At 37.3% G+C, this 14001-nt stretch overlaps 5 protein-coding genes and 1 non-coding gene across 6 annotated transcripts; 3 read left to right on the forward strand and 3 right to left on the reverse strand.

The window, feature by feature from the left end:
• Nucleotides 1-31: 31 nt before the first annotated feature.
• Nucleotides 32-959, reverse strand: SOCG_04015 (60S ribosomal protein L6). Its single transcript, XM_013163924.1, has one exon. The coding sequence runs from the start codon at nt 894-896 to the stop codon at nt 309-311; it is 588 nt and encodes a 195-aa protein (XP_013019378.1). The 5' UTR covers nt 897-959; the 3' UTR covers nt 32-308.
• Nucleotides 904-2774, reverse strand: SOCG_04016 (AP endonuclease Apn1). The gene is made up of 2 exons (XM_013163925.1): nt 2093-2774; nt 904-2023 (listed from the first exon to the last, which is right to left on the reverse strand). The coding sequence occupies exons 1-2, from the start codon at nt 2500-2502 to the stop codon at nt 1300-1302; spliced, it is 1134 nt and encodes a 377-aa protein (XP_013019379.1). The 5' UTR covers nt 2503-2774; the 3' UTR covers nt 904-1299.
• Nucleotides 2775-3237: 463 nt separating this feature from the next.
• Nucleotides 3238-6054, forward strand: SOCG_04017 (jmjc domain chromatin associated protein Epe1; the record flags this gene model as incomplete). Its single annotated transcript, XM_013163926.1, has 1 exon — nt 3238-6054. One exon carries the CDS (start codon nt 3238-3240, stop codon nt 6052-6054), a length of 2817 nt encoding a protein of 938 aa, XP_013019380.1.
• A 3904-nt stretch (nt 6055-9958) lies between these two features.
• SOCG_16262 lies at nt 9959-10073 on the forward strand. Its single transcript, XR_001202997.1, has one exon. It is a non-coding gene; the product is annotated as a 5S ribosomal RNA (ribosomal RNA).
• Nucleotides 10074-10611: 538 nt separating this feature from the next.
• Nucleotides 10612-12135, forward strand: SOCG_04019 (uncharacterized protein; the record flags this gene model as incomplete). Its single annotated transcript, XM_013163927.1, has 1 exon — nt 10612-12135. The coding sequence occupies one exon, from the start codon at nt 10612-10614 to the stop codon at nt 12133-12135; it is 1524 nt and encodes a 507-aa protein (XP_013019381.1).
• A 434-nt stretch (nt 12136-12569) lies between these two features.
• On the reverse strand, nt 12570-13629 carry SOCG_04020 (GTPase activating protein; the record flags this gene model as incomplete). The annotated part of the gene is made up of 3 exons (XM_013163928.1): nt 12570-12839; nt 12890-13297; nt 13339-13629. 3 exons carry the CDS (start codon nt 13627-13629, stop codon nt 12570-12572), a joined length of 969 nt encoding a protein of 322 aa, XP_013019382.1.
• Nucleotides 13630-14001: the final 372 nt, after the last annotated feature.

Genomic DNA, 14001 nt, shown 5'->3' on the forward strand with positions numbered 1-14001 from the left:
TTTTATTCATGCACTTTCATTCTATACAGGAATTTAGCTTTCATATGAATAATATTTCCGCTCATATTTACTAAACTACTTTACTTTACTACGGCCATACATTGTATTGCAAAGGTTTCAATTTTACAGAAATCCAATATACCAATTTACGTTAAAGCACTATTTGAGTATGAGACCATCCTTGTTCTAACCATCCATAAAAACTTGGCTACATAGCTACAAAAGCACCAGAACTAAACAGAATGATAAATATGTCCTGCAAGTGCCAAAAACAATGATCGATTTACCTATTGCCAAAGTTTACGGATTTAAAACTTCATCAAGTGAGGGCGGTCACCGTTAGACAATGCAAAAGAAGCAGCAAGGTATTCCTTCATGTTAGGAATAGCCTTGATGGCAGGGAGAAGCTTGGCATCAACAGCCTTTTGGTCAGCAACACGTTCAGCAGGAAGAGCCTTCTTGGGAGCATTTTCAGCGAAGAAAGCTTCATCCTTCTTGAGGGGACCACTGCGCTTGGGCTTAGCGAAGTAAGCTTGGTTGAACTTTTCAACGGGAATGCCAGAGACATCAAGCTTAGGAGCGGAAGTGGCGATCACATAACGGTGGTTGACACGGCGGAGAGGAACACCGTTGACCTTGAAGGGACCAGTAACAACAAGAGTGTCTTCCAATTGGCTAAGAACGACAACACGCTTACCACGGAAGCGACCAGCCAACAAAATGCAAACAGTGCCGGGTTGTAAAGAAGCACGGAGCTTGGTAGGGCGAACAGCCTTACGGGTCTTCTTAGGGACATTTTCGCGTAAAACAGGGTAGTACTTAGCAGCGGCTTCACCAGCAGGCAAAACCTGACGTTCTCCGCCGTTCTTGGCTCCGTTGACCTTGACTGTAGACATCTCTCTTATGTTGGAGTTTTTGGGTGGTGTAGAGATTTTTCCTTGGTAAAATGGGAAATCTAGTGAAACCAAAAGAACAGTCACATAGGCCTATAGGTTAGGGCTTCTTTGGATAAACCCTAAGCTGTCGGTTAAGAGATATAAGGAGGTAAGACAAGTTCGTGTAAAGGCGAAAAACTCAGCAAATAACCGAAGTCTAACGAAGTACAAGGAATGCTTTAGTAAATAAATAATAAAGAGCGAAATATGAACAGCAAACGGTAAAAAAAAAAAGAAAATATTAAAACAATTATATTTGTATAATCTATTCAGTATAAATGAGTGAAATTCTGAAGCACTAGCTATTCAATGAGCTACCGCTTGACAAAAATGCGCAAACTCGACATATTTTAACTACAATGAATTACGCTTTAGAGGTTTGTACAGTCTTCCTTGTCCGCTTCACTGTCTTTATAGTTGTCTGAGTGGTGGTCAACTCATCCTTTCTTTTCTTTCCGACCCGTTTTGCTTCCTTTTGTTCAAATTTGCTCAATTGATCTTTCCGTGATGATTCACCCATAGAAGCCAGTCGCTTACCCTCCTCAAGAAGGTAAGGGTCATCAGAAGATTTTCCAACCAATTTACGAAGAATTTCAAGCTCGTTTGCCCATGTCTCTGGTGTCTTGGCAGGTGTTTCAAGGACCATGGGGATTCCGTCCCACCTGGAATCATTCATAATTAACCGGAAGGGTTCCAAGCCCAAAAACCCCAAACCAATATTTTCGTGCAAATCACGATTACTTCCTAATGGTGCTTTTGAATCATTCAAGTGCCATCCACCGATATATTGTACACCAACCGTTTTATCAAAGTCTTCTATAACCTTTTCATAACTTTCTTTTGTTCTTAAGTCATATCCAGCAGCAAAGGAATGACATGTATCCAAACAAACTCTCCAGCGGTCTAAGTTTTTGATCTTCGCTTTCAATGCTGCGAAATCACTGAAGGTACCCCCAAGGCAATTTCCTTGACCAGCCATATTTTCAGTAACAATAATTACATCATTTGTAGCTTCATGAGCTCTATTAATACATTCTGCAAGGTTATTGATGCCTTCTTCTTTTGTGCAAGAAGCAGTACTTCCGGGACTTATAAACCTGCGTTAGAAACAAATCTCAATGCAAACGAAAATCAAAGACTTTTTTATGTAAACTTACTGAAAATTGTAATTTCCTACACCCAAACGTTCACAGCGTTTTAAATCATCAAGAAAACAGTCATAGGCCTGTTCGCGTTTCTGCTTGTCTGCGTTTGCCATGTTAATAAGATAGCTACCATGAACAAGCACATGTTTTTTAGCGTCAAATTGGTATTCTTTAGCCAGTTCTCGAAACTTTTCCGCGATTTCCTCTGGCATATCTGCGGACGCCCATTTCCGTTGAGATTTGACAAAGAATGCACAGCTCGTAGCACTAAATATTGTCAGAAATCCTATTCCTTTTATCCAAAAAACACATGTTTTCCAAATAAAATTGAACGCCAAAGACGTCAAGGTCCGTACAGACTGAAACAATTGTTCATTAAAATGTAAACAAACCAATTCTTGGTATACCAACTTATGATGCATTGCACAGCAACAGTACTATAATTTACATACTTTATGTTCTTCATATTAATTAAGGAATTGAACACGCCACCAGCTGCAGATATATGAGCTCCGATGTATTTTCTCATCATCTTTTCGCTTGAAGCAGTAGCTTCTTCAGTAAGAATAGGCTTTTCCTCTTTAACTTCCACTTCAGCTACTATGCTTGTTTTACTAAGGTTTTGGACTTCTGACATCGACTAATATTTCTATACTTGCTATACTTCTGTTGGAACAGTGAGACTATAGTTAAAGCTCAGAAGTAACGAAGGTAACAAAACCAACAACAGACTTCTAATTTACGAACAATTCATAAAACCAGATTTCCCACTTTCAATTTGATTTACTCATTGACTATTTTATTTTTTTCTTGTCTTAATCCTGTCTAGATTTATTGGATTTTGGTCATTTTTTGTTGAGCTTATCAACCAAACCGCTGTTCGAAAGCTGAATTAGTACTTTACAAGAGCCTAGTAATGTTTACTTCTTTCATGTTTTCCATTGCTACATAAATATTTATTCGGTTCTATCTTATGAATCCACATTGCGAAACAATACCATAATTACGCTTGTTTCGTCTAGTGCATTCTTGTAAAGTAGCTGCATTGATAGAAAAGCTAGGACCGACAATTTACAAATTGTCTTACTTTTTAATTCTATTACTTAAGTTTTCTTCAATTGAATTGTTAATTTTTGCTCCTGTTGATTTGTTTTGGAATGGATCCTTGGGAGTATGATGATATTTTATACCAGGAGTTTACTCAGGATACAGATTTTCCAGCTGTTCCAGAAGTTGAGGATGATTTAGCTCCTTTCAAAACCACATCTCAAAAATTTTGCGCGTTACCTCCATCTCCTGAGGACAATGCTTCCTCCCTAGTTTATAATTTACAATCCCGCTCTAGCCATCTTACAACGAATTCTGAATGCGTGAATCCATCTCAGATTAATCCTTTTGAATATGCTTCCTTAACTAGCAACTCTGAATGCTTGTATCCTGTAAGCCCGAATGCTACATTATCGGAAAGTTCTACACCTGAAATCTCAAACCCGCGAGTTCACTACCCTAAAGATAGCCATAAGAGAACTCTTCTTTATAGAAAACTTCATCCTCATCATTATGCACTTCTTTCGAGATCGTTTGATGCAAGTCCTTTCCCCCGCATGCCTTCACAAAATATAAACCTCGAATATCTTCGTCAAACTGGTTTTAATGATCCTATTATATTTCCTTCTATTGATATTCAAAATACGAACCAGCTTACCCTTAGTAAAATTGCAATTCTCGTTGGAAATGATTGCCCTCTTCATATAGTCGATGTGGTCACACAAAGGCAGCTTTCTAACAAAATGACTATGAAGCAGTGGCTGCAATACATGAAACAGAAACCATCCGAACGTTCTAGGATATACGACGTTTTAAGCTTCGAAGTATCAAGTACAAAACTTGCTCTTTATGTTCGGAAACCCGACATTGTTCGCGACCTTGACCTTATAAATATAGTGTGGCCGCCCAGTGCTTTTGCTTCAGGCGATTGTCCTCATGTGGATACTTATTGTCAAATGTCAGCCGAGAACTCGTATATCGATTTTCATATAGAATTTGGTGGATCAAGCGCTTATTACAACATTTTGGATGGCTACAAAATTTTTTACCTGATTCCTCCTTCCCAGGAACACTGGAATGCTTATACATCATGGCTAACAGCGAATGAAAGTAAACGAGAGCACTTTCTACCAGATATGGTGGATAAATGCTATCGAGTGGAAGTTCGAGCAAAAGAAACTATTGTTATCCCTTCTGGTTGGATTTATGCGGTTGAGACTCCTTGTGATACAATTGCAATCTCTGGCAATTTTCTCACTAGTCTTCATATTCAATCCCAAATTTATATAAACGAACTAGAAGTCAACCTAGGTATTGAGCGAGAATTTCAATTTCCATGCTTTGAAAGTATTATGTGGTACACTGCAGTTCATTTCTATTTTGCTTTTCCTGACAATGGTCCAAGAGATGGCATTGATGATATGCTCTCGATATATGAAACTGGTTCTTTGCTTGACATAGGAAAGTTTACATCTCAAGAACTGCGTGGATTTGAAGAATTGCTTAATTATATTTATATACGTGCGCAAATACTTCGCGAATGTGACTTTATAGTGGATATTGACCAAAATCATGTTCAGGTTCAACAAGAAAATGGATTCGATGTTGCCTGGAGAATGGTTCCTCCTTTATTAGAAGAAATATGTGTCGATTTTGTTAGAAAATTTAATACTTGGCTTACCTATCATCATGGTCGCAGTATATACATGCCCTTTCTCTATACAGCTCAAGAAACGAATGTTGGGAGAAAGGAAAGGAAAAAGATTCCTGACAAGGTTACTATCACATGTCATCGGGCTAAAAAAGGCAGACTGTTTTCAGCGGTTGTTGTTCACACTCGTAGGTCTTTTATTGAAGCTTGCAAGCTGGAAGAAGAAAGAAGTATAAAGAGAGTCAAAACACGCTTGAAAAGTGAAGAAATACGAAATATAAATAATGATATTCCCTGGGACCGATTCTTCAATCCAAACGCTAACAATATTATCATAAATACACAAGGTCTTTCTACTCTGACTTTATTAGGGCAAACTCTCACAGATCTAACTCTAGGTTTAACCCAAAATAATTCACTTACGGTCTGTCTTAGCCGTCTAGTTTTAAGAGTTATTAGAGGATACACTCCACAACAACGAAGGCTATTACTGGGATCATTATTGACTAAATTTTTTAGAACTTATAATTTTTTTTCACATAAAAGGATAAAACTAGTATCATCTGGCGATGCTGATAATCATACATCACAATCACAGGAGCATGCACTTATATTACATCCGCATGTTTTTCTAAAGCGTTGCTGTGGGTCACATTCACTTGCCCGATATTTTTCTTTCAAGGAATTTTACGATGAACAGACCAAAATGATGCATAATAAATTTACTTTGCATCAGCAACCTGAAAAAACAGTATTAGTTTGCAATTCCAATTATAAAAACCAAGAAACATGTGATACCAACGATAATAAACAAGCTCATGCTACGGCGGATAACTTTTTGGGGTTTTCAAGGCTAGTTTCATCACCTTCAAGCAACGACGATAGCTCGTTTGTGGAAGATTGCTTTGACATAGCGGACGCAATCTCTTCCCCAAGTAAAGAAAATCGGTCGAAGCGAAAGTCTGATGAACAGAATACGTCTCGAAAAAAAAGTCAATTAAAATCAACAAGAAAGTCAACGAGAACAAAGTCTGAAAGGTTTGAAATGAATGACTCTAGCAATTTACAGACGGCGATTAACTCACATTTTCACTCAACCAAACTGGTTAAAGAACCGATAAAGGACCGAAAACGCCCAACTAAAGTTGAGAGTAAAAACAAAACGCGTTCCAGTGAACGGAACTACAATTTTCGATTATTAGACGACCAGGATCAAGATCATATTTACGATTTCGCAGATGAACCGCCTCCCAAAATTCGTTTGAAATTATTATGAAAAGTTTCACATTATCAATTTACGCTGCTAGTTATAGCAGATGTAAAGCAACAGAAAATGTTATATTTATAATGGAAAAGTGGTGTAATATGAAACTGCATTGTTTTCTTAGAAGGTTGGAAAAATAGCATTCTTTTTTTTTTGCTTGAAAAAGTCTGTTAAATTCGGTTTATGAGTTTATAATGGTATGATGTGTTAGAGGATTACTGATATTTCTTTTTATATGATTATTGTATAATTTATGTGTGTTTATATGTGATCGTGTTTGTATTGGTAACTTGAATGTAGTTATTCCCACAAACTCGAGGTGAATCAACTATTGAACTTCAACATATTTATGGGATTAGCGGAAGTCCAATTATAGCATATAAACGAAATGACTGTCGTTTTTAATTCTTTTTTGGCAAATCGTTAAGAAAATAAAGGATTATGTCTTAGGAATTGTAGCAGTATCATTACAAGGAAGAACAATGTATACCGCTTAAACTGACAGATATAGTAGATGAACCATCATTTGAGATCTAACTATCATAAACAGAGATGCGATTTATGAGTTTGGTTGATTGTATTTAGACTTGTTGTACTCTGGTGCTATCAACGCTTTGCGGTTGAAGATTTTCATTTCAAGAACTACTAAAAAGGAAAATATTTCACTTATAGAGTATTCTACTTATGAGGATTATCATTCCTACAGTATTTCAATGTTCATATTTGTTATTGTCAATCTTCACAGGTGATAACTTGATACCTGCAGAAAGTACGTCAGTAGAAACAAAATTTCAGACTGAAAAATAAATAGAATGCAAAGAAGAGAATCAAACGCAACCCAAGCCAGAGGATAATCAAAAGACCGGTCATTTAAATAATGCTTTCCTTTCGATCTACATCAACTTCCACTGCGTTAAGAACCCCTAGGTGGACAGATTTCTTCAAAAATCTTTTAAAGAAAGTTGTTTTATAAGAATGAGTGTTTACGAATGCTGAAAGTATATACGAGAATGTAGAGTCTCAAACTTTTATTGCTGAATTTCCCCTCAAACTCATAAATCCAAGTCACTGCGTCTTTCAATAAATTTATATTTAATTCCTATTTCGTGTATATAATATTTAAAGTGTACAATTTTTATATTTTTGATAAAAGTTTCTTTGTTTACTTTTTGTAATAGTGTATTCGTTTGAATAATAGTATTACGAAAAAGTACGGTTAAAAACGAAAGTCGAATAATCGTAACGAGGATGTGACCAGTCAGTGACATAATGTCGCTGCTTTATGAGCTTGAGACATGCGAAAGGCCACTACCAAGATTTTTTTTTTTTATTCCTATCTTTGGTTTTAGACAGAATTTACTCAAGGTATTGATTTTCTTTAGAAACAAGGAACAATTCCTTTTTTTACAGGTCCCTGAAAAGTGGAATTGATTTCTACGGACTTTTCTTGGTAATTCTAGTTAATTTCGAACTAGCTATAGATATTGGTGTTCTTTTGGTTTTTGGTTTGCCATTGCAAAAATGAAGAATAAATACAGTCCTGTTTCAGACTCTGACGAGTCTTTCAATACGCTCATTGATGAGAAATCAGATATACATTCTTCAGAGGGTACGCCTCCTCCGTATTCAGGTAAGATTTATTGAAATAGAAAGGAAGGGTTGGTTTTTTGTATGTTTGTTGAAAAATTCTAGGCTAAAAACAGTTTTGATGAAGAATCATGTTTGTTTGTTTACTTGTTGTGTTTAAGATTAATAAACTTGTTGATTACCATCAGCAAACTTGACAAACGCTCCATCCTTTCTCAAACAACAAAAGCATTCCTCACTAATACATTCATTAGCTCCGAACAAATTTATTGATTTAGAAATGGCTGATGGATCTGCTCAGCATTCTGCCCAAGAGTCCACTAACAACGCTGGATCGGATTCGACATATTCGAAGTGGATTATTATCATATATCTCTTTTTTTTTGCGTCTCTTGGGTACATTGGGGCTTATTGTATTCTTCTCGTAATGTTCTTTTATTTCAAGGTTCCTGTGAGGGCGCAAGACTTTTGGGGACTTTTTGGCGGATTTATTGGGGCGATATCATTATTTCTTTGTTGTAAGTTGGCGTTATCTTTTATTCTGAATGTTTCACTGACTATTAGTGGCGCATATGCTCTACCCGGGGTGGTACACTGACTATTAGTGGCGCATATGCTCTACCCGGGGTGGTACAAGCAAGCTGGTAGGTACAGGCAAGCTGGGATCAATATGTGTGTCGCAGTAATATGTACGGCTTCTCTGAATGTCGTTGGTTTCGTCGTCTATCGTAATGTAAAGAAAATAATAGGATTTGAAAAGATGAACGATATTGCTTTCTATGGTGTCTGGTTTGTTAACGTTGCCGTGTTTGTTTTATTTTGGAGTATGTCTTATAACCTGCGAAATATTCTAACTGTTCTAGTAAATCCAAACAAATTTATTGATTTAGAAATGGCTGATGGATCTGCTCAGCATTCTGCCCAAGAGTCCACTAACAACGCTGGATCGGATTCGACATATTCGAAGTGGATTATTATCATATATCTCTTTTTTTTGCGTCTCTTGGGTACATTGGGGCTTATTGTATTCTTCTCGTAATGTTCTTTTATTTCAAGGTTCCTGTGAGGGCGCAAGACTTTTGGGGACTTTTTGGCGGATTTATTGGGGCGATATCATTATTTCTTTGTTGTAAGTTGGCGTTATCTTTTATTCTGAATGTTTCACTGACTATTAGTGGCGCATATGCTCTACCCGGGGTGGTACAAGCAAGCTGGTAGAGTGCTGTCCTACTTATTCACGCAAACTTGTAGAGTTCTGTCCTACTTATTCACGCAAACTTGTAGAGTGCTGCCAAACATGTGTGCCGCAGTAATATGTACGGCTTCTCTGAATGTCGTTGGTTTCGTCGTCTATCGTAATGTAAAGAAAATAATAGGATTTGAAAAGATGAACGATATTGCTTTCTATGGTGTCTGGTTTGTTAACGTTGCCGTGTTTGTTTTATTTTGGAGTATGTCTTATAACCTGCGAAATATTCTAACTGGTTCTAGGTACGGATACGCGACAACTTCGAATCTTCATTGCTGATTTAGGAAATGGCATGGGAAACATGGTGAATGCATAAGAAATGCTGCGAATTATGTTCGTATGTACTGTTTATTATAACTTTTTTTTTCTTAGCATTGATTAACCTAATTAGGACCGACAGATCCAGAAAATGAAGCACCTCAAAACGAAGAAATTGAGCTTCAACCTTTTGCTGGGCAAAGCGCTGAAGTTTGAGTTTTAACGAATCTTCTCCATCCCTCCTATAAATCGCATTTTCCTTCGAAGCATTCATATCAATTGCAATCCCTCGAGTTTCTGCATTCTTGTCCACAAAAGTAAGCACAGCTTCATTCGGCAGGTTGGATTGCTTTTCACGTTCACTCTTTTATGGATCTAAGAATTCGTTTCGCAATAGTGTTATTTATGAATCGTTCGTTTTCTTTGTGACGAACATTTTTGTTAATGCAACCCTTTATAATGATTATCTAGTTGTTATGACAATAATTTTGCAAAATAATCAACCGATTCTAACTCAAAACTGTGCGGTGTAATCACATGTCTTTCATGATTTGTAGGGAACGAGTGATTGCCTTACCGTCAATGTTAAATTTCATTCACAGCATAGAAAGCACAAATCTTTCAACTTGAACGATCCGACTTTTGTAACCTAATAAATCAAATTATCGTCTACTTAGAGAGTCAAATAAATGAATTGAAACACGAATTATCAGACTACAACTTCCATGCAGCCATGTAAACAGACGCAGATGGAACTGAACAAATTGCATCTTGAAGTACGATATCCAGCAGAAATACCTTTTTTACGCATTATAAACGTCTACGGCCACACCTAGGCGAAAACACCAGTTCCCGTCCGATCACTGCAGTTAAGCGTCTGAGGGTCTCGTTAGTACTATGGTTGGAGACAACATGGGAATCCGGGGTGCTGTAGGCTTTTTACTGTTTTGTTATATCAGTGTAGACTTCTTTTCATGTCTGTACGTGGTTTATTCTTAATTCTTTCCCTTACCTTGTTGACACCTATCACTATTGTTAAGCAATGCAATGCTAGTTAAACTACTCAAATATAGACAGTTTATAGTCATTATAATATGAAAAAGCCAAGTTAAATATGAATTTTCTCTTTCAAGGATCCCTGCGTACTTTTTCGCTTTTCTTCGAGCCGTAACACTTTACTATTAAAATAAAGTGGTATTCAGCCGAGGATGTTTTCCTAATTAAAACTTATAATTTTTTAAATTCTGATCTTCATAATTAACACTATTATCATAATTTTTAAGAAATCTTCTCATAACCATTTGTTTACGATTTACAGACGCGCTCCGTATTGCAAACTAAAATAACGTCAGTTAATGAGATAGCGATAATCACTATATTACCGTACGTAATTCTTCTAACATTTACAACACAGGAACCGGATAGTTCATTGAGTAGAATATACAAGTTTTCACGTTCTTTTTTTTTTGAAAAATATGAATAAAAATGCTTCGATAAGTTCTAGTGATAATATGCAAAGGAAAAACTCAGAATCGTCTAAACAAGAGACAGCAAGGAATCAGAGCAATTCTCTAACCCAAACGAATGACGAAGCCAATGCTGTTGAAAAGAAACAAGATGAACCATTTGAAGGAAATGATCAATTGAAAGAAGTTATAGCAATGGATTCGCAATATTCCGAGGATACTTCAGCTATGTTAGAATCGAATGAAAGGTCCAGTTCTGATAGAGATGTTTCTTTATCGAGGCCAGAACAACCAATGAAGCAAAAGGATCTTCATATTGTTACTGGATTTCCAAAAGCAACATCTGAAGGGAGATATCAAGGAAGACAAGAAGATCCCTATTTCTCTCGCAATGGAAACAATCCGTCCTTTCACCAACCGATGGTCCCTTCATTCTCAAATGTTCATGGTGGATTTGATGGGATCCCCATTACCGCGAACAGTCCTCTTACCCACTCCTTCAACTATCCCATGATGAATCCATATATGGCTGGTGCACAATTTGGGCCTCCACCAATGCAAATGAAACCAGGCATGAATCCACATTCCCAATTCCAAGGTTATCGCCGCCCTCAGGTGGCTAGAACTCAGTATTTTGAAGAAAGCATTCCTATTCAGAATCATCCGCGCAATAAAGATGGGAAGAATTGGACAGGTAAAAGGGGTCAACGAACTGTCGAGATTCATTTAAACTTTGGAATAGCTTCTTCTGCAAGATCCGTTTCTCTCCAGCCAAAGAAACGCATTACACACGTTGTATATAATTCCCGGCTCCATCAGAAAAATTTGAGGGTCTGCCTCCCTGGATCTGGTTCGGTCACAGTTCCTTCAAAGTTGAAAAGGAGGTATAATATGAATGCATTTGCTGCTCCTATATCTTCTTTTCCTGCTTCAACTCCTTCTATCCCGTACAATCCGAATTTTCCACCTATACCACCTATTAACTTTTTACCTACACCTGCTATGCCTCCAAATTCTACCCAGCCAAACTTTTTCCAATACGACTTTCCTCCCCAGTTTGAATCTACCTCGTATTCACAGATCCCTGCCCAGGAAAATTACGCAACTGTGAATCGCTCTCCATCATTCAATCCCGCCATTCCGGCTACAGCTGAGACTCCCTTAGCTAGTGGAACCTTTAATCCTCCTGCTCTTGGCGTTAGTAACCCTTCCGCTTTTTATCAGCATACTGCTGCTCCTCTTGGAGCCATTGTTCCCAATTCTGCTTTTCCCCCTTCTTCGACGTTTCCAATGATGCCTGCCTACTGGCCTTACCCTGCCGTTTATGACCCCTCTACTCAATCTATGCTCCCTCCCAACATTGCTACTCATTTACCAGCTAATGATACGAGTTTAATGTCAAGAATGAATAGTGATACTGTTCACCCAATCTCTCCGTCTAATCCTACATCTACCCCTCCATATGGCTATGTTTACTGCTATGATCCTAACCAATATTACAATGGTCAAGACAACGGTTCAAACCCTTCGTAAAAGGAAAGTAAAAAATGAATATGAGAAGAGCTTTTCCCGGTTATATTCTTGACTCACCCTTTTTATGACATATTAATGGAACGGGTCTTGAGGATCGCTTTTGTAAAGTACATAATGCTTTTCGATTGTAACTCATGTTGGAACATAATCTTCTAACCCGTAGGAAATTTCCCAGTGAATGTATATGAAAGAAAAAAAAAAAAGTATTAGAAAAGCAAACGAATTAAGTTCTACAATTAGAAGTTGAAAATAATATTTATTTTTGAATTGAAAAGTAAAAGAGAAGAACTGAAAAATTCAGTGAGTCTTTGACACATGTCAACGATAAAAGATATTTACGGCTGCATCTTATTTTCCCCGTGATAGCCTGTCTATTAATTCCCTTCATAGACACCTCCGAACAAAGACTGAAAGAAGGCGAGTCGCTTTACACTTTATTCTTGCTTTCCTTCAAACTTTTGTTTGTTGACTACAGATGAGTAAGATGGTAATTCCTCGGAGTGATCGTCGCCATGGATTAATGGATTTGTAACATCCGGATCCGTGTGGTGCTCAGAAGCAGGTCTTTGAGAAGGACCATCGGTCGCGTTTATATTTTCATCGATTATGGATCGCACTTGTTGATAAGACTGACGAGCGGTTGACTGGACGGAAGTGGAAAAAGTTTTCACAGCATCAACATAATCTCTTCGAATCTCAGGAGCCTTTGAAGTGTTAGATAAGTATGAACATAAAAAGTTTATAGAAACCTTACCTTTGCAAAGGTAGACTGTACATAAGTTTTATTAATATCCTGCACCTGTTGTGATAAGGATTTGGAAAACATGCTCCATCCATGATTCAATGCAGAAATTGGATTTTTTGAGAGCTCATCCATAAAGGAGGGTCCACTTTCTCCATTACCAGGGAATGAAGGAGGTACGGAGTTTGTGCTACCAAATCCAGCGTAACGACCTCCTTGAGAAGGAGGCAAGTCAGTCGAACGCTGGGAGTTTACAGATCCTAAGCGTTCAAAGTATTGTTCCTTATCTTCCTTACTTGGAATAGGGACCGTACTCGAATTAACTTCTGGCTGTTTGGGACGCTCTCCTTTTATCCACTCACGGCCATCGACGTCTGCAAGAAGTTTTTCCCGATAATCTTCAGCAATATCAGTATTATACTAAAGTAGTTAGAATTTTTGATCTCTAAAGTTTTACTAACCTTGTCTCTAATACTTTTCGAAGATAAAAATTCGGGGTCAGTCATCAAGAATGCACGAGCACGTTCGTTTCCACCCTTTTCCATCATTTTTATTTGTCTGTCATTCCAATTATCCATTGTTACACTACGTACAAAGCTTTTCTCTACACCCAAACCACGGTGTTGTCCACTGCATTCCAAACATATAAAGATACCAAGGTTACAAGATGCCCATTGAGGGTTAGGAGAATCACAATCAAAGCATTTCCTATTTTCAGGAAGACGAGCAATTTTTTCTAAAGTTTCTGACATTACTGCAAGTGAGAATTCGTCTAATTATGTGTAGTGAAATAAGGCCAACTGGATTAATAGTCCAACCCGATATAATTATGCGTTGGTAAAATATAATTCTAGCATTTTAAGAATCATTGAAATGAACATATATTTAATATGCCTTAAGTAAAAGTCAAATGGTGGAAAAAGGAAAAAGCAGGGTTGAACATTATGAAGCATGGATTTCTGTTTTAGATTTTTTTTCTTGGTTTTTCACTGTTCTAGCACTCGGTTTGGTTATTTTCTTGTAAGTGATGAGTTTCTTTTGTATATAAGCAATTGGGAGTCTTATTAGGATGTGTTGTATGCCATTTTTTTACTTAAGTTTTGTTCTATATTGCTTGTAATACT

Source organism: Schizosaccharomyces octosporus (genome assembly GCF_000150505.1).
Source record: "Schizosaccharomyces octosporus yFS286 unplaced genomic scaffold supercont6.2, whole genome shotgun sequence".
NCBI classification, from domain to species: domain Eukaryota; kingdom Fungi; phylum Ascomycota; class Schizosaccharomycetes; order Schizosaccharomycetales; family Schizosaccharomycetaceae; genus Schizosaccharomyces; species Schizosaccharomyces octosporus.

What these genes read in the sequence shown, in the direction of transcription:
- SOCG_04016 (XM_013163925.1), bottom strand. Translation starts at nt 2,502, where the DNA reads ATGCATCATAAGTTGGTATACCAAGAATTGGTTTGTTTACATTTTAAT. An exon ending in GTAGGAAATTACAATTTTCA is followed by an intron (nt 2,024 to 2,092) that starts GTAAGTTTACAT and finishes CAGGTTTATAAG; the next exon opens with TCCCGGAAGTACTGCTTCTT.
- SOCG_04015 (XM_013163924.1), bottom strand. Translation starts at nt 896, where the DNA reads ATGTCTACAGTCAAGGTCAACGGAGCCAAGAACGGCGGAGAACGTCAG.